We start from the raw sequence: 23,838 nt of genomic DNA on the forward strand, positions 1-23,838 counted from the left end.
GATGGTGGAGGAAGGCATTGAACTAGAAACTTAGACTGCAATAGGAATTCTCAAGTGGTTGGGGTATTAATATTGATCATTTCACATTCAGAACTTTTCATGTAGCAGAAATAAATGAAATGGAGATAAGAAGCTAATACTCTGCCATGCTATAGTAACTTTTCTGAAAATGAATCCATAGGGAAATCAATGTAGTCAGTGGTGGAGACCAGCATTTTTATTAATAATATAAAAAGAAATCTTGGTGATACTAAGTGCTATGTAAGGAGTGACTGCAGAGGGATAGAATTGTTAGGCAGGATTGTTAGGTATCATAAGCAGTTCAGGGCTAAGAAGGCCAGGCTAATTCTGTACTGATCAAGACTGTAAGCTGAGAAACTAATTAAAGGAATTACCCTGTTCTCAACCTATTCAAAAGGTTAAAATGGATTTAACTGCTATTGTTTTTATAACAGCAAGATAGAGCTAAAAATTAGATTGTTGAAAGTGGTTTTGACTTTAGGACTACATGAGAAGTATTAAACATTCTCAACATCTTTGCTTTCAGAATATTTTATTATTTGTCCAAATTTCCCAAGATAATTTAAATGAAGCGATTTAAACAAGCTTTTGGCTGGAGAGGAGAGTTTTCCTGTATTTGGATGACATCCTTGTCCAGTAGGATCTGGCAGTTTAGTAGTCTTAGGGTTGGAAGCTTGAGTAAGTTATGAATGCATCTTAGCCAACTCCAGGAAAAAGGCTGCAAACAGTTTGGATCCCTCTATATAGTTGTACCTGATACAAGAAAAAAATGAAGAAAAATTCATTTCAGCTCATCTTAAAATGAAAAAGTTTGGAATTTGTATAGGAAGATTATCACATCAAGCTGATGTCTGCAACTTGGTGTTCTGAGATAACAGGGGGAAAGTCATTTTGTGTATCCATGGTGATAATATTACAATTATGAAGAGGACAGAGTCAACAAATTAGTAGTTACATGCCCTATCTTGTCACATGACCAAGGAAGTTATGGGTCTTATTGAGAGAAATTATCTATTTTAGTTTCTAAACACTGACATGTCAAGGCTTCTAAATTTTAGCATTTCCTTTGTCCACTCCAATGTATGAAGCTTAGGATAGTTTATACAATCTGACAACAAGCCTTGCAATATGAGGAATCCTTTTAAAAAGTGTTTGACCTATAAAAGAGCAAGAGCCATTTTACAATGGATAAGTGGCCAAAGGATATAAAGAAACATTTCTCCAAGTAGAATTGTAGACTAGTAACAAACATATACAAGACTGTTCCAAATCACTAGCACCAAGGAATGAAGCAGTGGGGATAAAAGGAAAGACAACTTAGAACCTAGCCTCAAGGAACTTTCTTTCTAATGGGCAGAGATGACAGAAGATGAAAATAGTCATTTTGGAGGGATTTCTAGAAGATAAGCACACTAATACCTAGTGCGTTTGCCATTTCCTTCTCCAGCTCCTTTTATAGATGAGGAAACTGAGGCAGATAGAGTTTAATGAGGGTCACACAGCTAGTAACTGACTAAGGTCAACTTTGAATTCACGTCTTCCTTACTCCAGGTCTGGTGTTCTATCCATTAAGGAAAAAAAAAAACCCACTGTTGGTGGAACTGTGAACTAGAAAGTAACTTGGAATTAAGATTTTTTTATGAAGTGATTAAAATGTCCATATTTGCCTCAAAGATCCCACTGCTAGGCATATACTTCAAGGAGTTCAAGACAAAAAGAAAGGTTGTATATATATGAAAATATTCATTACAGCACTTTTTTTATGGTAGCAAGGAACTGAAAACTGTGGGCTGAACAAATTGTGGAACATGAATGTAATGGAACATTACTGTACCATAAGAATGGTACGAATATGAAAGATTCAGAAAACATGGAAAAACATACGAACTGAAGCAGAATGAAGTAAGCAGAGCTGGGAAAATAATGCTGCATAACTACTAACAATACGAATGACAAACAAATGAAACTGAACACTGTAATTTCAGTGACCAAGCTTGGTAATGGAGAAGAGGTGAAAAAATGTCCCTCCCTTCCTTCTTTGACTAAGACTGTAGAAGATTGTATGTACTACTACACATGGCCTATTTTTGCTGAAATGCCTTTTTTCTTTTTTAGTCTTTGTTACAAGTGATGGCTCACTAGGTAAGAAAACAGGAGGGGATATATTAAAAATTGAAGATGATATGAAAATAAGATATCAATAAAAAATTTTTTAAATTTTAAATGGTTGTTCTTAATTAATGAACTGAATAGGGATCGCCTCTGAGTAGATACCCAATGATCAAGCAGTGAAGAGTTTTACCCCACCAAGTATTCCCATTAACCTGTTTATTTTCTCATTCTGAGAGTGTTCTCCATCATCAACAGCTCCTAGTGGTAGCATCATCACACTCTTTTGGATAATATCCTGGAATGTTTTAGCAATTGGAATAGTCGATCCATCTCGTATCATATCAGGATCTACTCCAAACACTGAAACACAGAAAAAAGAGAAAGTGCTACAAATAAAACAACCACCTGAGTACATTCAATTCAACAATCAACATTTCTTAGGTCTCACCTATGTGCTAGAAATAAGGATACAGTCAAGAGCATTCCCTGCACTCTGGGCTCCTCTCTCTCTCTGCCTTTCTACATCTCTACATATCTGCACAGGCAGATTTACATATTATATGTGTGTGTGTATATGTGCATGTATGTATGTATATATGCACACACACATATATCAGTAGTCTTCTGTAATGCTAATGAGATTAAAGATCTTTCCCACTCATTGATGGGCCTGCCCATTAAGAGAAGCTTAATTGGGGAGGCCCACACCTTTTGCTAATTTTCTAATGAGGCATTGGTTCTCAAGTGTTGTGATGCCCTTTGGCTCTGAAAAATATGTAAATACTCTGAGGTGAGGTTTTACTTTTGGGGCTTACTCATTGGAAGTGTTTGTTTGACCAGACAGACTCTGGGCAGCCACTAAGAGCCCCCCTCACCCCTTTTAAAATCCAGATGTTGGTGCTTCTCTCTCTGATAACTATGTATGTATGGTCAGACAGTTATCTGTCTGTTGATCTGTCAGACAGTTCGAAGACCTGTCTGTTGGTTGATCTTTGTTTCTCTGTATTTTCTCTGAAGTTCAGGGTACTCACTTTTTCCCCCTGTACTAAGTGAATGATACCTGTGCTTGATTAAAGTGATTGCTGACCCTTCAAGTTGCTTTCCTTTTAGGAAGGCACATCTAAGAACCTGTGACAGCAGGCTCCCCCCACCCCGTGTATGTCAGGATACTTGTTTATACATCTTCTAAGACACTGTTTGCATCAATTTTTCTTTTAATGGTTCAGCATTTCAGATATAGGGAAACCCTTTGGTAATCAACCCACACACATTAACCTAAATTGCATTACTGCTTCTTGAATTAAATGGGAGGAAGAAATATTTTTTCTCACAAACTGTATATATTAACATTGTTCCAATCTAGGAACTAACTGCAGATAACATGTTCAATGATCAAAAAAGAAGGGATTTGGTAACCTGCTTTCTGCACAAAACTGAGAAACAGCTGCTTTAGGGACCAAGCTTTAAATCTGAATTTTTGCACCTGAGGCAAGTACCTCAAGCTGTGCCCTAGAGCAAGTGCCAAGAAACCCTGGGGATAGGGGGAAGGTAGCCATTACCTCATGGGAGGAGCCAGACATCTAGGGGCACCACAATAGCAATGATAGGGAGCCTGCTCCCCCTCCTAGGCAGCAGGATACCTGGTAGCTTCCCATTTTAATTAACTATTCTTGATTGCTGGCACAGTGCTAGACTTTTGGAGTCAGGGATTCCACAATTCAAGTCTTGCCTCTAACACTTACTACTAGCTACATATATGATCCAGGTAATGACTTAACTTTTTAGTACACCAGTGACTCAGTAGGACTTCTGAGTCAAAAAGGTCTGCACTAATTGCTGCTCTGCCTTGTAAAATGGATAAAGAGAATTCTTACTAATTGATGAAATAAAGATCTTCTCATTTTTGTTAACTATGTGCTAAGATCAGTTGTTTCTTGTTATTTGGCATCCAAAGAGCCTAGTTAGAGCTGATATAGTGGTTAAAGCTGGAGATGCCCTTAGAGATCATTTTGTTTAACCCTCTCATTTTACCAAAGTGGAAGCAGAGACCCAGAGTCAGTCTTCCAACTCCTAGTCTGGTGTCCTTTCAGTCATGTTGCTGAAATTTAGACTCCTTCAAGGGCCCTTCTAGACAATTCCATTTGGCCTCATGACTTGACATAAGCAGCTGAGTACGAAGGGAGAATCCTCAGTCCTATGTGTACTCTGACCCCAACATCACCTACCATCACCACTCTGGGTGGGTGAGAGACAGAGAGAAGGTGAGAGAAAGAGAGAACATTTTGAGACTTGGGAGAGAAGGGAAAGCAGATAGTAGAGGGAAAGAAAAGGTCCCTGGGGTTTGGAAGGCAGGGGCATCTACAGATAGGCATCTCTGCAACCACATTCTTCCTCTGCCTTGACCTCTCTAAAGTGACCCCTACCTCCATCCCTCGGTGGGTAGATGATGCTGAGAGGAAGCCTATGAAAAGGCCTTTCTTTTCAAGAACTCTTAGGCTTTGGGTGGCATTTCTCCTTTACTATCGAAGTTCATCCCCTGAAGCACCTCTACTCTATTCAAAGGGTTCTCTTCACTTTCAGTCTTGCCCTTCCTACCTCTACTCCATAGGATTCCCTCTGAAGGAAAAGTTGAGAAGCCAAGAAGGGTAAACATCAAAGAGAAAGTCCCTGGGATAGAGGAGGCAGAGGTGTCCCCGGGAAGGCCCGCCCTTCAGCAGAAGCCAAGGGTCTGTCTCCATTCCTCCATTCAATCCATCTGAAGCATTTACCATCTTTTCTCTGAGTACACGATACTGAAAACCAGCCCTTGAATGGCTTCCTCACCAAGGGCTGGTTTTGGGCAGAGTACCATCCACCATCACTCTAATGATCCTCCAGCTCCTCTTGTATCCCAAGGCAGCCTATTTGATCTTCAGACATAGAACTAATAAAGATTACTTTTTCCCAATGAACCACTTTTAAACCCACCAAATATTTTGTTGTCATATGTCTCTTTCATGTCCATAAGAGTGACATGAAAGATTTAACTAAAATTCTCTGTTAAAAACTAGGTAAGCTATATCTACAGCACTCCTTTGGTCTCCCAATGTAATAAACCTGTCAAAAAGTTATGACACATACCTGGCAAGACCTATTTTTGATGAAGCCATCCTGGTTCTTAGTGATCACCATTTCATAATCTAGATGCTCACTAACCATACCTTTGATAGTATCTTCTATAATTTTGGCAGGAATAGGACTCAACGACATTGTCTATAGTTTGAAGAAGCAATTCTCTTCCTTTTTTTGAAAACTGGGGAGATTTATCCTTCTCTTACTGAAACATTCCAATTTATCTTTGGATAATTATCATTGAATCACTGATACTGAAAGCAGCCTAACCACTTCTCTTAACTTGGGAGAGCATCATAGTTATTCTAAATAACAATATCCTGTCTTCCTTGTACCCAGAAGGTAGCCTTTGTCAAAGTCTTCAAACATATTCCCTGCAACACTCCTGAGTGTAGTTTTCTAAGTCAATATGAGGCCCAAAATGCGGATCATTTTGTATAGTTCTATGTCCCACAATTCTATCAGAGTTTGAACTCACTGGTTTATATCACTATAATTTTTAAATGTTTTTCTGAACCTTAAAAAAAATGTCCCTTTTCCTGCTGAGTACAAATCTCTTGCCATGTTCCATGTTGTGATATCAAAAGTCCACCTAGATGTTTCACCTGTTTTTATCGCTCTCCTTGCAGCCACATACTGAAGATCATGAACATTAGTTATCCATGGGGGTACTCCTAGTGTCATGGTGACTTTCAATTTGTTGGAACTATTGCGCTGAGAAAATACATCCTCAAGGTGCTTTTTCACCTGGAAGATAAGATCTCCATCAGAAACACAAATATTTTCTATTTCCTCCCTTATTTTACTCACTCTATTTAACCTCCCTCATTCTCATTTTCCTCATCTGTAAAATGGGCATCACAGTAGCACCTACATCACAGTGCTATTGTGAGAATCAGACAAAAACATGGATGTCAAATTTTGCCTGGCAAAATCTATAGTGCCATATAATTGTCTATGATATAATGCTGTTTCATTAACATTTTTATTATATGCCCACCAATCATTCATAATAATATTTAGATGCTGGAGACTGGGTAAAATTGCTTTGTGACATCTCAAAGAAGTTTTGATTTTATTTCACTGTTGAGTGAATTCAGCCTAAATTACACTAAATATTGTATCAGACTGTAGCAACTTGAAACACTTGCTAGTGTTTAGCAAGCACACTTGTCCATAAATAGCCTGACCCCTATGGCCAAAATACTGGGCTTCATTTGATTAGAGTTCAAAATCCTTGACCCATAAAACATAAAAATTTAAAATTTGCAAAAGAAGTCCTCTAAGATGCTTACACGGCATTACCATGCTACATATTTTGTGACAGGAAACAGTCTAAAGTGTTCCTAAACAAAGGCTAAAGTACTAAGCAAAATGTTTCACCCTCCTCTCTACCATTCTGTCCCCTTGATGCATCCCTTTTCCTTCCCTATCAAAATTTGCCGTATTCCCTCAGGGCCCTTCTTTCATTTAATCAGATTGATAAAATAATGCTGTAACTTCTGCCAGATAACATTGACCTTGCAACTACTGCTTTCAATATTGGAATTTCACATCCCAGTGAGATGGTAAGATGCTATTTCCACCTAGGCAGCCTTAGCATAGGGCCAGCTTTGCCTAATTAACTATCTTATTTATGAAAAATTTTTCCTGGCTCTCCAGCAATGATTGATCCTACAATCAACAAACGTCTCATAAATAAAACACAATTCTAAAGCCTAAAAATTTGTTGTCTGATATGGACTATTGATGCAAATTACAGAAGATTTCTAGTATTTTCCTTTACTAAAAAGTGGTGAATTTGCAGGATCACACAGATTTTGAACTAAAAAAGACCTCAGAGATCATTTTAGCCTAAATCTCTAATTTCACAGATGAGGAAACCGAGGCCCAGAAAGGTCAAATTATTTGCCAAGATCACATCAATGTCTATAAGCTAATTGTTCACTTACGACATATGTAATATATATATATAGTTGAGACTTACACTTCCATTGATAGAATAGCAGTAAATTAATTCATCTTTTGTTACCTGTGTCTCCACGATAGAAATATTCATGTGAGGTACTAAGCGGATTGAAAATTTTCCTATTACTTGGGCAGGTATGACTGTTTTAGCTCCTGGTTCATCAAATGCTCCCTCAATCCCATGGATGGAAAGAGATGGGTACCTCCATAGGTGCATAAGGATTTCCTCCTAAATGGAAATAAAGTCATCCAAGGAATATTCAGTGACTGAATGAAGGCTCCTTAAGATGAATCTTAGTAAGTAGCACCACCGGCATAATGTACTCAGAAAATATCTCAGATGGCTCTGAATAGACCCTCATTACAGAGGTTGTTTTCTCTGTTGGAGAACTGGCTATTCTGTACTTAAAGGGCAAAGGGCCCTATTCTGAAATTTTTATCTGGAGATGGGGAGGTTCCAGATTTAAATCTACATCACCAATAATTAGGAATTCATTTAATAAACATTAAGTGCCACTGTTAAGCAAAGGTGCAGATATAAAACTTAGATAAGACTCAGTCTTTGTCCAGATATATATAACAGGATACCAATAAGATCATAGCTGGAAGAACTTTAGAGTTCATCTAATTCAACCCTCTCTTTTTTGCAGATGAGAAAAAAGCCACAGAGAGGTTAAAGACTGCACAACATAACCTGTGACTCCAAATTCAGTCCTCTTTCCACCACACCTTCATGCTTCCCTTTTAAGAGATAAAAATAAAATAAAAAATTTAAAGGTCACACAGTACATAGTACAGAAAGTATTTAGTGGATGTTTGTTGAAATGGAACAAAATTTGTTGAGAAGTCTTCAAAAAATTCTTTTGAATTTTGGAACACTTGTCTTCTTGCCCTGAGTCCTCCAAAGCTAATTGGAGGGAAGAAATGCTGTTTCCCAGTTAGGAACTCCTTCCCATCTGCCTGGACTCTCAGAGAAAAGAGCCATAACTCTCTAATACCAGACCATGTGAATGAACATTTCTAAAAGAAGAATCTAACTTTTCGTAGTGCTGACACTACTCCTGCTTCAACATCTTTACAACTATACTAGGTTCTCAAGACCCAATGCTCAGATTACAGGAAGCAGGAACTTACAGAATGGTCCCTTGTGGCATGAAAGCTTTACTAATTGCTCAGATTTCAAAGGTGCAAAGATTTGGACTCTGAGACTAAACTGGGCACAAGAAGAATTATATTAATCTTTTCCATAACTGTCTTTCAGACCATCAATCAAGTTGTGGCTGTACCTTGGTGTCAAATAGGAATTTTTCCACTTGGCTACTATTTTGGTATTCTTCTAGGTTCAAATCAATAGCTTCATACATCTTCTTTTCCTCTTCTGAAAGGGGAGCCACATAATCATAGATTCCAGGGATCAGAATATGGCCTGATGAATCTACCAGGCTGCCTACAAAAGAATGCACCAAGAAGAAAGAGAATTTAATTCAATTCAGTTCAATAGCCATATATATTAAGTGCCTTCCATATGTAGGAGGCAAGTAGATGGGTCAGTGGATAGAGTATAGTATCAAGAAGACCTGAGTTCACATTCAACCTCAGATACTCACTAGCTGTGTGATCCTGGGCAATCACTTAACCTTAGCCTTAATCCACTGAAGAAGGAAATGAAAAACCATTCCAATATCTTTGCCAAGAAAACCCATGGACAGTATGAGTGTGCTATTGTCTGTGAGGTCAAGAAGAGCTAGACAAGACTGAACAACTTGTTCAAGCTACTATGCTGGACAGTGGGCATACAAAAATAAAAATAAAAGAATCTCTGCCTTGAGGGAGCTCACATTCTACTGGATAAAACAGCATGTGCAGTGATAATTAATAGCCATATAGAAGTAATTCAAGCAAGAGAGACAATAACCACTGGAAAGATTAGGAAAGGCCTCCTATAGAAGTGATACTTGAGCTGAACCCTGAAGGAAGGTAGGGATTCTGGGAGGCAGAAGGAGGGAAAATTTTCCAGGCCTGGAGGACAATCAGAGGTTTAGGGTTACAAAACTGGTCCATGGGAGGGCTTAGCCTGTCATTTCAGCAATCATTATGATGGGGACTGTTTACCACTGCTAAATCTATCATGCCACAAGAGAGACAGATAGATAGACAGACAGATAGACATGCATGGGTGTGCATAGATTTCTAAAAATATTTTTTTCCTCAGTTACATGTAATGACAATTTTTAACATTCATTTTTGAGAAATTTTCAGTTCCAAATTTTCTCTCTCCCTCCCTTACGTCCCCCTCTCTGAGACTGTAAGCAATTTGTTATAAATTATACAGGTTTAATCATGAAAAACATCATACGTATACGCACCCATAGAGAGATTTATATACATATCGGGGGCAGGGGGTCAAAGCCAAACAAAGTTAAAGATTAACTCTCCATAGGCCAGTTATTTTATGGACCCAATCTAAGTTATAGTTCTTTTAATTGAAATTAGCAAGTTATCTAATTTACTGATTAAAAACAAACATGTTGTACTGTCACAAACTAAATCATGCATAACTTACAAATATCACCTGGCAGCCATCATTTTTTTTTTTTGCAGGAATTAGTGCTATGATCAAGAATCTTTAATTCAAACTCAATTACCTTTTAGAAATCTAATGCAGTGGGGTAATGATGATTAGTGAAGTACTTATTCACAGGATATAAACATAATCAGGTCTTTGGTCTTTATTTCAAATTTTATGTTATTAACAGGGATGGAAAAACGAATCTGACTGACAGATACACAAAAACAATTTGCTGTCTATCTCTTAAGAATTTAACTTTTTTGTTCACTTCGGTGTAGGGTTGGAAAATGTGTGTTCAACCTCCCTACTTTCTTTGCAGAAATGGAGGACTAGCAAGGGAGAACATTACAAATACTGCCAGACGTAGTTGATGTGTTGGTTGATTTCTTACTGAACTACTTTTTCTCTCTTATTTTACATTCATTTTACATAGAATGGCTTTTACTGGGTAGGGAAGGGGCAGAAATACACACACAAATAATACATAAAATGTTAATAAAATTTAAAATAAAGCATATATACAAGAAATATATACACACAAGTGTGCGTGTGTCCGTCCATCGTTGCCCAAGAAGACCACACCATCAGAGAAATGGTGACATGACTTGCACTTGACTTGTTTTGAGTGAGGGAGGGCTGTGCAGGTCACCAGCCTCACTTCTCCTCCAGAGCCATCTGAATCCAGGGACCAGATATCCATCAGGATGACTGGAGATGACCCAGGATGAGGCAGTTGGGGTTAAGTGACTTGCCCAAGGTCACCCAGCTAGTGAGTGTCAAGTGTCTGAGGTGAGATTTGAACTCAGGTCCTCCTGACTCCTGCACTGGTGCTCTATCCACTGCACCACCTAGTTACCCATAACCAGTAGTAAATTTAGAGGAAAGCAATGGAAAAGAAGTTTTCTAATCAATTCACTTGAGAAATTCAGACTTACTTTCACTTGTGTCTAGTCAGTTAATGGCATATTTATAAAGTCAAGACCCCTTGTGAATACAAACATAGTATTAAAAAATTTAAATAAATGTCAGAGGAAGGAGAAATTACTTCTATGCCTTAGAATCTTAATAACTATGAAGCAGGAAATTTAATCATAGAAACTTGGAGTTGGAAGACACTTTAGAGATTATTTGGTCTAATTTCAGAAGAAATTGTGGCTATAATAACACAGTGTGATGTGACCTTGGATAAATCATTTAATCTCTCTAGGACTCAGTTCTCTCATGTATAAATTGAGGAAGGGGTGGGAGATTGGACCAGATTATCTCTAAGGTCCCTTCCTTCTCTGAATCTATGATCCTATGAACTGGTATCACAGATTCCAACCACCTTCACTCCTCAACTGACCAGCCTGTATAACTAGAGTGAATAAATTTGGTGCTATGAAATTACAGCTTGAGCAAACTAAGAGTTTTTATTCAGAAAAGCCATCATCAAAAGCATGGATTACTAGCAGCTAGTCTCCATCTAAACAGACCTACACAGAGAAGAGATCTAACACTTGCTCAATTTGATTAATGATAAAAGCCCATTGAGATAATTTAAGTGAAGGGGGGTGGGGACCATTTTTGTGGTTGAATTATCAGGATTGACTGTCATTGATTAACATAACAACAACAAAAAAATCCCAGATTATTTGCCAAATTTCCTTTTCACATTGGGGTTGGTAGGCAGTATCTTGATGTGAAAACTATATAACTCTTTACTTGGCTTTAAAAAAAACAGGAGGGGAGGAGATTGGAAATAATGAATGACCAGATGATTAAAATACAGCTGGAGCTAAAATAAAAGTACTCTCAGCAGGATGTAAGGGGTATATGAAATGGAAATGAACTGGGACATTTTCCCTGTGACTTGAGCAGGTATTGTTAGACATGGCTATAATGGTGGACATAAATTTAGTTGTCCTTAGCAAATTAGGATGTGATGTAAGAGGAAATGGCTCTTCATACACTCACTCTACTTCACCAGCAAAATTGTTCCAGCCTCAGACCTCACACTGTATTTTAAAATCCCTCATTAATTCTGTTCCCACAGGGTGTAAAGAAACCTTCCCAGCTGCGAGCTCAGGATGAGTGCCATTGCATACACCCTGCCAGAAGAGAAATATTATTTGCTCATTTTCCTTTTCCTTTTAATTAACTCACAGAGAAATTTGATTAGAGAGAGCTATTGAGTATTTCTCAGTAAATTCTGCTTTAACTGAAAGACCATCACTAAGGATGGGTAATGGGAAAACACTGATATATACTCTATTCAGAAATCATTCTGTTTTACATATCCTATTTTCAGTAGTTCTCTGCCCTACTTCTTTAGTATTGAGTGAATTTGCATGAAAACAGGATGCTTAAGAGTTCATTTTCTCCCACTGCTCATTTTCCACTTGAAAAACATAATCCCCTGTACGTGATATAATTTCTACAGCAACCGTCACATCCAAAAGGATCATAACCTCAGGAAATGAATGGTAGGTTGATAGTACTGCCTTTTCAAACTGCATATAATAAATGTAATTCTTAATCCTTAATAGTCTTCTTTGGAATTTTAACAGCTTAAGTAATATCCAATATTTGATACTTATAAAAATATCCTTGCTCAATTCTCTCTTCTGCTACATTGCCTCAGGAGGACCGTGCAGGCATAGAACATCTCTTCAAAAGGGAAGTGTTATAGTTAGAAAGCTGAAAGGGACCATAGAGGTCACCTTAATATATCTGACCCTTTCATTTTGCACATGTGGAAACTGAGGCACAGAAATTAAATGGCAGAAATTTCTGGCAGAAAAGGTCAGAATCATAACCAAGGTTGAACAAACTGGTGTTTTGTCCCAGGGTGCTGAACTTGTGATCAGAGAAACAACTGGACTAAGCACCTAGTTAATAATAATTATTAACTAATATAAGAAACTACCAGATGGTTAGTGTTTCCTCTCAGCAATGGTCACATCTTAAGTGAGATACTCCAAGTCCTAGGGTCCTCTTCACTCCTGTTAGCAACTGGTATATATTGTGTCTCTTCCCTCCTCCCACTATCTCCTCAAAAAAAATTGCTAGTTCCATCTCTGTGCATCTCCCAGACTGATGAAGGGAAAAGCATGGTAGAATCAGAGAGCCTTATTCTACTTGACTTTCTGTATCCCTGTTGCCCTCTTTGTCATATTTTAAATATGCACAAATGGCCATCAAGCTGTGGATCCTAAATCAGTAGTGAGTAGTCCCTCCACCACATCCTACTCCTCCCCAGAGGGCAGAAAGAGTTATGACTGTGACTTGATAAATGCTACATTTCAGAATGTTGGGGCCACATATATGTGAGTGTATGTACAAAGCATACACACATTCTACAAACAGCAACATTCAGAAATCACTCAATTTGTTATGAATTTCTCACTTGATTTGTTCTGAAAATTAAAGAAAGTAAAACAATGTGCTTTTTATATTCCATTCATGAACCCCAAACTGGCATTCCTTAGCAATGCACTATGCATTTGCTGGACTAAATGAAATTCTATGCTTGATTTAAGCCACACGTTCTAAAAAAAAAAAAATCATGTGCTGCAATCATGCTTGGGGAAAAAATTGAAATGTACTACTAATGATTTGATGATGCAGTGTTCTTAGAGAAGGGAAAATTGGTTCAGATAAAACAGAAAATGAACCCTTTTTTTAAAGTGTTGAGCTCCATATTTTCTGAATTCAACTGGAAACCATTTAAATACCTGGGAAGAGAATCATTCATGATAGTTCTCTCTGAAACTGAAAGTGCAGGGAATTTCTCCAGGGAGTCAGATTTCAGAAGAATTAAAAGGTTGCTATAAAATAATAATAAGAAAAAAATAATGGCTTACATTTGAACATTGTCTTATAGCATGTACACACATGCACACATATTATCTCATTGGACATTGACAGCAGCCCTGTAAACAGGGAAGGTATTATTATTATCATCATTATCTCCATTTTATAGATGAAAATACTGAATGAAAGTGACTCGCCCAGGATCACACAACTATCACACAACCAGCCCTAAAACTCAGGTCTTTTGATTCAAGATAACCTTTTGTAATTGGATACAGTGTGGGATGGAGAAAACCTTGCCCTTCTACTTACTGCCTGTGTAACAGTGAGCAGTTCACTTTTTCCTTTGCATCATTTCTGCAGCTTTCACATCTTAGGGTATTCTCTCCTGTGGGGTGGGTAGTGGAGTGGGTGGGAAAGCACCACAACTAAAGAATAATTTTCAAAGCATCCAAAGGAGGCTATAAAGATGTTAAAGCATTGATACCAGACTCCTAAAAAACACATTAATACTACACTTGGATTAGGGAATTGCAAGGAACTCATGAGAGCCATGGTGAAGTTTGGTGCTGTCTAAAACAAATCTGAAAACCATCCTCTGTACCACCATTGCAGCCCCTTTCACAGAGAGCTGGGTATTTGGAGTCGTGGGGATCAGCAGTAGCGATATCTTCTATTTGTTAGTTTTCACAGTTCTGTTCAAGTGGCAAATGTGGGGGCCAGAATCTTAGGAAACCCTACTTCCTATGTCTCTGGAATCGCTATAATGGCAAAACTGCCCAAGTGAATTGGGAGTACCTGTACTAGAGGAGTTAACAATAGGCTACTGCATGTTATAATAGAAAAAAATGCTAGAATTGGAGTCAAGGGAGCCAGGCTTAAATTAAGTCCTAATTCTGCTCCTTCAAAGATTATGAAATCTGAGAGTTGAAAGGGACCTCACCGAGTTCAACCAACACCTGAAAGGAATCCCACCGTAATGTACTTGACAAATGGTCATCCAGTCTGTGAAGAACCCCTCCTCTCCTGAGACATCCTCTTTCACTTCTGGACACCTCAGAGTGTTAGGATTTTTTTTTTCCTGACATCAAACCTAGTTTTTTCATTTTCCATTTGTACTCATGAATCCTGGTTCTGGCCTTTGGAATCAAACAGAACAAGGCTAAGCCCTCTTCCACATAATGACCTTTGAAATACTTGAAGAAAGCTATCATATATTCTGCTCCTCCTCACCCTTAGTCTTCTTTTCTCTAAATATCCCCAGTTTTTTTTCAACCAATCCCCATGGACTCAAGATCTTTAACCACCTATGTTTCCTTCTTCTATGTTTTCCAGCTGATCAATGTGCTTCCTAAACTATGGTGTTCAGTTGTTTCAATCGTGTCTGACTCTTTGTGATTCCATTTAGGGTTTTCTTGGCAAGGACATTGGAGTGGTTTGCTGTTTCCTTCTCTAGTTCATTTTACAGGTGAGGAACTGAGGCAAACCAGGTTAAGGGGCTTGCCCAAGGTCACACAGATAGTAAGAATCTGAGGCTACCTTTGAATTCAGGAAGATGTCTTCTTGACTTAAGGCCTGGTATTCTATCCACTGTGCCATAAACTGTGGTGCCCAGAATTGAATATAATATGCCAGATGTGGTCTGACTGGGCCAGCATACAGAATGACTATCACCTCCTTATTCCTAGAAGCTGTGTCTTTCTGAATATGACCTGGACTTTTTGGTTGCCATATCACACTGCAGACTCATATTGATTTTGCCGTCCATTTGACATCCAGATCTTTTTCAGACCAACTACTTAACCAAACATACCTCTCTCATTCTCTATTTGTGAGATTGTTTGAACCCAAGCGTAAGGCAATGACTTTATCCCTATTGAATGTCATTGCCTTCATTTCAGTCCAATGCTCAATTATCAAGATCTTTTTAAATCTTGATCCTGACATAAGTTTGTTAGTTATCCCTCCAAACTTTGTGTCATCTGCAAATTTAATGAGAATGCCATCTGTGTCTTTATCCAAATCAATATTAATGGCCAAGGGCCAAATACAGGTGCCTGAGGCTTTCTACTAGAACCCCTCTGCCAAGCTGACCTTGAATCACTGAAGATAACTGAGTCCAATCATTCAACCAGTTCTGAATCCATCTAACCAAATGATTATCATCTATCTTTCTATCTTCTCCATAACAATAGCATGAGATACTTTTATCAAATGGTCTGCTAAAAAACCTAGGCAGGTTCTCTCTGGAGTATTCTCCTGATATAACAGCTTACAACATCTGTTAAGAAAAGGAAATAAGATAAGTCTGTCATCACCTATTCTTGATGAAACTATGCCTCCTCTTAACTTTCTAAATGTTCTCTAGCTATGTTGTTAATGACATGTTCTAGAATTTTTCAAGAAATTGAGGTGAAGTTCACTGGCTTAAGATTTTCAGACTATTTCTTTCCCTTTTTTTTTGAAAATCAGAACACTTTCCACCCTTTAACTATTGGCACCTTGAAACTTTTAACCTGCATGTCCTTAGACAAAAACATTTGACCTCTCCGTATCTTGGTTTCCTGTAAAATGAGGTTTCAGAATATCCTTTATAATTCTAAATAATAATTCTTTTGGTCCTTCAGATCTTCTGATGCCCATTCTATTGACATCCAAGTCTGACCTGTGGCTTCCCAATTTCTTTTAAAGAGTACAAGGTTAACAGAAGAGGAGTCTGGGAGGGAAGAAAGATAGATTTGACTCAAGTCTGAGTGAAACAATTAGGGTTATTTAGCCTGGGACTATATGTAGGAGGGTTAAAGTCAATGCCTTCCCTTATCTCTCATCTATTCTGCCTTCTTTCAAAAATTGTCTAGGTTGTGGGGTCATCCAGTACTCAGAGATTAAAATCAAATTGAATTCTAGGGAATTCATTTATGCTTACATGATGACTGATAAATAAAATAAAGTATTACCAAGAAGGGATACCAAATCAGCCATTGGTTCATTGAGGATGCCACCAAAAGTTCCTGAATGAAAATCTTGATCCCTGCATTTTACCTGAAAGAAAAGAGGCAAATGACTTACTATTTTTTGTTTGTTTCTTTTCTTTTTTATTGCTTTAACACTAGCTTTCCATGTTAAAAAAAAAGACAGAGCTCAAGCAACAACACCCATACCAGTACTTACTTTCTGAACCTGTATAACCATTTTTTACCTTATTGAGCTCTCTTTTTTACAACCATTGTGAATAAACTATACCCAATTCCTTCACTGCTCCACTTCCTTCATCATCCACTCTTTCCTTAATTCCCTAGAATCTGGGCTCTATTCCCATGACTCCAATATTGGTTTAGAGAAAAGAACACTGGATTTGGAATCTGAATATTAGAGTTCCATCACTGCTCACTTACTGACTTTGAGACAGTTCTTTATTTTGAATTCACTATTTCTATTAGTAGCTGTCCAATCTCCCACGTTTGAAACTTTGGTATTATTTGAATAAAAGATGATCTTCTTTTTCCTTTTCTCTAACACCCAATCAGTTAATAAATTCAACTGAGTGATTCTACCACTTCAACATGTATCATAGCCACCTCTTCTTCTTTATTTCTCCTACCTGCCATACTAGTCCAGCCTCACATTACTACCTGGTTGAACTACTATAATAGCCTCCCATCTAGTTCTCCAACCTCTACTCACTCTCATCATCTTCTATGCTAATGCCAAAGTAATCTTCCATATGCACAGCTCACTTTTATTCAAAATCACACAAAGGATTCCAATTGTCTATTAAATGAAGTTCAAATTCTGTAGCTTGGTATTTCTCTCCATTCTTATTGCTATCACTAGACCTAACTTCATGCCTAAGTTACTTCAAGCTCTTAATCGATCTTTTTCCTTCCCCAGTTCACGCATTGCCTGATTAATCTTAAAATATCTCTTTCATAAGGTTCATTCCCTTGTCTAAGAACCTTCTTTTTTTAACAGAGAGATACAATCCCTGATACCATGGAACTTACAGGTTAATAGCAGCTTAAAACAATTACTTTATCTGAAAAACCCCACACAATGATTCTGAATTCCTTGAGTATTTGTGTGGCTATACTGTATCTTGCTCTTCCTTGATCAAGTCTTTTCTTTAAATTATTCTTTCAGGCTTTCTTGGAGGAAGTTAAAAATTATGTTTCTATTCCCATACATTGGAACTTTAAGATCATGTAGTTGATGGAGGCATACCCTCCTTTAGAGTAATCAATCAGAAAGTGTTAACAAGAAAGATAATGGCCTAATAGTGGTTGGAGAGGTAAAGTAACTTAGCCAGTCCTTCAGTAGATTAATGAATAAAGAGAAGAGTGATGGGGCTGACCTCTAGAGGACCTGATAATTGAGCCACAAGAGGACAAAAGCTTTAATGTCTCTCTGGTATCAAAATATTCTGGGAAAACTCCTATTTAGTGGGGAAGGACCTTAAATCATTCCCCTGACTCAGATGACAAGCACAGTGTTGTTTTTTTGATGGTGATGGTGGTGGTATTTAATGTTTTATTGATGTTTTTTATCTTCTATAACACTGTCACTTCCCAATAACTGCTCCAACCTCCCCATCCCATAGAATTCTTCCCTGGAACAAAGAGAGAGAAGCAAATGAAACCATCAGTGGAATGACATTCGATAGATTATGCAATGTTCTTCACTTACCATCCATAAACTCTTAATGGAGAGGTTACAGTCAGGCGGACAAGCATTTATTAAGCATTTGCTATGTGCCACTCACTGTGCTAAGCACTAAGGATAGCTCCTCACCCCTCCAAAAAAAACCCTAGTCCCTGCTCTCAAGTCACAGTCTAATAACAGAGAAGGCATGCAAACAAATATGTACAAACAAGATACATACAAAATAAGGTGGAGATAATCAACAAAGGGAAGGCACCATTTTCTAAATTACTAAGGTGACGTTTCACTTCATTGGAAACCCCTGCTGTCTACTGCACCTCACTACCAGGACTTCCTCGGCATCCTGGTCACATGCCAAAAGGTAATCAGAGCAAACTGAGATAACAGCCAATACATTCTCAGAATGAAAGTTTCTGATTTTGTCATAGAATAATTTTTTAATTCAAAAAGAAAACAGTAAATTCTGATTATGTTTTATTATGTTTCGTGCATTGTAATTAATGATATAATAATTGGATTTCTCCATAACATTCAGTACTTGACAGTGTAGAACAATACTTTCTACTTCAGAGTAAAAAAACCTGTTACTTCCACAATCAGTGATGTGATGCCATTGAAATGGCAGTCATTAACAGTACCAATTAGGAAATAATGCCCTCAGAGCCTCTTGCTCTTTGGTTTAGCTTAATTCAGAACCTGGAACATGTAAGAATCCCAAGGAATAATGATGTCTGGGGCAATGGATGTTCTCCCCAGTAACATATTTGGGGAGGTGGTGTTACTTATTCACACTAGTGACTTCGTATTTTGCCTACATTTTCTATTTATACATGTGTGTGTTTGTTTTCCTTTGATAGGGTATAAGCTCTATGGAGGCTGTTCCCTTTGTGTCTTTGTATGTATGCCTAGTGCCTGTCATGGTGTAGCAATAGGTGCATGATAAATGCTTGTTGAAACAAAATCTTTACAACCACAGTTGGCAAAATAGCACAGTACCTTAGATCTTTCAGAGACTGTGTGTGTGTGTACATACATGCATACATATATATAGTTTATGTAAGATTTCATTAAATATTTGTATATAATCTTGTAGCAGTAATTCTGACCCAGTCAGTTCGTTCAATCAGCTCTTTCTTGCATGAATAATGTTATTATAGCTACAGTTATTCTAGAGTAAAAGTATCAGTTTGGTTTCCTTTCATCTTTTCCCAACTAGATATTTCTCACTCAACTTTCTGACAGTTTTCTCAGTACCTCCACAGTGAAGTATGTGTTTCCTCGGGTTCCATAGGTGAGAGCAGGCTTCTTCTTGCTAATCCACAGGTTGTCTGAGATGACAACATAATCAACGCTAGAGAAGAAACGATCTTTTTCTCTTCTGACAAGCTCATCTAAAGAAAGCGAACCTGCTTCTTCCATTCCTTCAATGATGAATTTAATATTCACTGGGATATCCTAAATTAAAAAAAGCAAAACACTTGAATAATTATACCTACTTCCCTGTCAAAAGTTAGGAATTTGCTTATATCTCAGGTTTCCATATTAATTTTTTTTAAATGACCAAGATTTGTGATTTTGTTGGTATGGGAACTCTTGGTAAGAAAATTCCCTCTATCAACGCAGTCAGGCAACTATTATCTAATTTGTAGCTTTAGAGAGTTACCTAGGACTCTGAAAAGTTAGCGGACTTGCCCAGGGTCCCATAGCCAGTGTATGCCAAACTAGGACTTGAATTTGAGTCTTCTTAACTCAGAAGATGACTCTCTCTGCTCTGTGGCCATGCTGCCTCTCATTAAACGAATAGAGGTTAGTCTAGGGATTGGACCAGTGACTTCATGGTTATAAGGAGGTCCTAGCGAAGAATTTCCTCTACCAATGCAAGTTGGCAACTTCTCTAACAGGTTAGGTAATTTGTCAAGTACCTATCAGAAACAGAACTGGAATCCAGGTCTCCCTGGTTCTGAGGCTGTCTCTCTATCAATTGGGGAAATTAAAATTAAATGTGCATATATAGTAAATATTCTCAGTTTCTTGTTCTTACAAATGTGATTCATCTTATATAGCAAGTTTCCTTGAATATATGGACATCTGAAGTTAAATCTTGTATATCATATGCATTATAATAGCTTACTGTTCTAATATCATGATGAAAGATCACATTCATTCACTCAGTTATCACTTTCAGAACTTCCATATCTATATATAGACCATTGTGCTAGAAACAGGGGAAGTTACAAACTGTAAGTTAAGACAGAGTTTCAAGGAACTAGCTCATAATCTATTCAGGGAAAAAGGTACGAGGGGAATCTAGGCACAAGGAGTAGGGTGAGCAGTGTGTGGAGGGCACATGATGGAGAATCTGTTTTCTCTTAGGATAGTGGGGAGAGAATCATTAAAAATCCCCTAGTCAGAAACAATTCTGCTGTGTCCTCTCAGAATACTGACATTTTATTTTTCCTTCTAAAAAGGAAAGGTTCAATCCTAGGTCAGTCCATCTTTAAGATAATATCCCCTTTCTCTCCTGACTCAATCATGGGCTTTGTAGTTTTTATTTTTCTCTCTACCTCTTTAGAAGCAAACCAAAATCCCACTATACTGAGAATCATAAACTAACACATCTTCTTTCAGAAGATTTTCTAGTATTTGAGCCTTAGGGTAATTTCTATTTCAAGTATCTGTTTCTTTTCAACTATCATTTCAATCTTCTTTTTAATTTTCTCAAAGGTCTTTGATCTTGTGAAAAAAATGGAATTTGACTTCTCCAGTTAATGTTTGAGCATGGAAGAGTGCCTTTTAAATTTTTACAACATGCTTTCCCCCCCTTTTTGCCTTTGATCTTTTGGTGTCTTTGTAACTTATAACTTCAGGTCTTTGTGAGCCTCATGAGGAGATAATAAGGTCTAAACCCTTTCCCAAAGCAGAAAGGGTTGGGCTAATGTAAACGTAGAGAAAGAAATACAAGTAAGGCCAAGTGTAAGCTTAGTATAGCAGAATCACACTAATTAGTACTAATGATGAGAAGAAACTTTTAGATTAGTGAATCTTTAAAAAGGAAAAATGAGTTCTGTATTAGAAAATAAGTTAACTTTAGTCATTTAGTTAGATAAGGGCAGGGTAAGTATAATGATTTATGAAACTATATCCCATTGTATTTCTATATGTTTCAACAAATCTTTTGAGAATACTGAAATCTTAATGCTACGAGAGCTCACTATAGCAGCACTCGGTTAATAAGTAATTGCTGGGAAGTCATTGGCACCCACTAAGCTTTTTTTGGCAACCAGGGTTTGTGAGATGTGAGAATTCACAGGGCTTTTTACATGAAAGCATTTTTAATGTACACACAAAAGGATATTCAGACTGCTAAAAATCTGAGGTGCTTTCTGCATTTATGATTTATGATGTGGGCCGGCATAGAGGAAGTCCGTATATTTTTAAATGTTCATAGTGCCTTTCAGGTTTTATATAAAACAATAATCCTGTCATTTGAAAAGGACAGAACATCAGTCCTTCTGGACCAGACCAAACCTGCAGGTGTTAAGTGTTTATGGATGTTTGAAAGGATCTGAATAAGGGTCCTGTGGTCAAAGGGTATGTTCTGACCATGAGAAACCGAATTACATGGTAGATCTCAGGCTCATCTTAGAGATGTTGGACCACAGTGAACCTACGGGATCTGAGCCCAGAGTGCAGGAAAATATAGGCAGGGGACAGCCCCTCTCCTGCTAAGATGACCCTGAGTGTTCTAATCAACACTGGAAGGGTCCTGGCAATACAGACTCCGCTGGAACCCCTGACAAGAGCTGGAAGTACCCATGATCTTGGGTATTATCCTGGGCTTCAGACCCTACTTAGCTTGGATTTCTCTTCAACAGCAATGGAAGTCAGTTTTCTTATCTGTAATATGAAGGATCTGAACTAAATGGATAATTCCTTGCAGTTCTGACATTCTATGATTTTGTTTATTCTGTACTTTTTCCAAACACAGCGAAGTTTATAAATAAACAAGATAGGAAGGGAAAAGGGGTGAAATAGAACAATGGGCATTTAAAAATATTACATTTCATAAATGCACATAGTTTTAATTCTAGAGAATTCCAGTCTGCATTACCTTAAAAAAAAAACACAACCAACCCACACCCACAACTGTTATTTTATCAGACTAGGGAACTTCTAGAGAGGAACTTTAGTAATGCAGCCAAGAACCTTTTCTACAATTTATAGTTTTGGTAAGTTGACTAAGGCATAGTAAAAATATTATTAAAAACAACTAACATGTATTAAGTGCCTGTTATATGCCAGGCACTGTGCTAAGTGCTTGACAATTACTATCTCATTTGATCCTTACAACTGTAGGAGAGAGGTGTTATTATTATTATCATTTTCATTTTACAGATGAGGAAACTGAGGCAGACATTAAATTACATGCCCAGGGCAACACAAGCTAGTAAGTGTCTGAGTACAGATTTGAACTCATGTGTTTCTGACTCAGGGTCAAGACTTTATCCACTGCCTCACTTAGCAGACTCATGTTATATAGCTTATAAGTATTAGAGGCAGAAATTAAACCCAGAGCTTACTTGATGTCAAGCTTGCCTTGGTTCTAATTCACATCTCCATTAGTGTATGGGAACTGGAGTGAAGTTAAATATTGAGCGAAGAAAGAAAAATAATAAAGCGGAAGCAGCAGATACCTGTAAGCATTGACTGTTCTTGGTCCAATTTACTCTTAAACAAATGGCATAATGTTTCAAGATTTTAAATGGCTATTTCTGCTGGTTACAATCACCACAAACAGCATTACTAATATAATAAAATAATACAAAAAGAATATAAAGATATCAACTACAACTTTTATATCTCATCATTATTTTGTATCTCATTTTGTGTCCCCTTATGAAAGACAGAATGGTCCCGTGGAAGGGTGCTGAGTTGGGAGTCAGAGGACTTGAGTTCAAATCCTACTTCTTGTCAAGCCCCTTGACTTCTCCAGACCTGTTTCTTTACCAGTGAACTTGAGAGGTTGGATTAGATAACATCTAAGGTCGCTTCTATGATGCTCTGATCCCACAGACTGTAAATGATTGAGGGCAAAGGTGTTGTCTAATCTAAATTGTGTCTTCTCTTCAGCACTTAGCAGAATGTTTGGTGAATTTCTTAGACTGAATTACCAATCAATGTGAGAATCAAAAACTGTATGTAAAGTCTGCAGATATGTAGTCAGTCTGAGAAGAACTATTTTTATTCTGGGAGGCACTGATAGATGCCAGTGTAGCAGTATTATACTTTTTTACTTTATGATTCAATTACACTGGAATGTCTTCCTGTAAATTTCTACTTTAATACTTTATTGTGGTGTGGAAGTACTGACCCTGGCTATACCACTACAAAACAGGTTCTCACATGTCCAGCCAAGGAGTACTGCCCCTTACTCTATCACAGTTCTATGATGTAAGGAATAGTCTAGTGAAGTTCAGAGAGATTCATCACCAATTTATTTTTCAGTCATAGTATCTCTCAAAGATTGTCTGCTAAGTTATCAGGGAGTTACAAGTCAAGGGTACACCTATAGCAATGAAATTTCAGGTCCTTAATTACTGAAT

The 23,838-nt window shown here is 37.6% G+C and overlaps 1 protein-coding gene across 1 annotated transcript in view; it reads right to left on the reverse strand.

The window, feature by feature from the left end:
• Positions 1-536: 536 nt before the first annotated feature.
• The window catches only part of CNDP1 (carnosine dipeptidase 1), a 74,118-nt gene continuing 50,816 nt past the window's right edge, over positions 537-23,838 (reverse strand). Inside the window, 7 exon segments of the mRNA XM_072604092.1 lie at positions 537-774; positions 2,346-2,493; positions 5,850-5,991; positions 7,277-7,441; positions 8,499-8,659; positions 16,534-16,618; positions 19,490-19,690. Of these exon segments, the coding sequence (XP_072460193.1) occupies positions 705-774; positions 2,346-2,493; positions 5,850-5,991; positions 7,277-7,441; positions 8,499-8,659; positions 16,534-16,618; positions 19,490-19,690 (972 nt within the window). The 3' untranslated portion in view covers positions 537-704.

This window comes from Notamacropus eugenii, chromosome 4, assembly GCF_028372415.1.
Source record: "Notamacropus eugenii isolate mMacEug1 chromosome 4, mMacEug1.pri_v2, whole genome shotgun sequence".
Lineage (NCBI taxonomy): Eukaryota > Metazoa > Chordata > Mammalia > Diprotodontia > Macropodidae > Notamacropus > Notamacropus eugenii.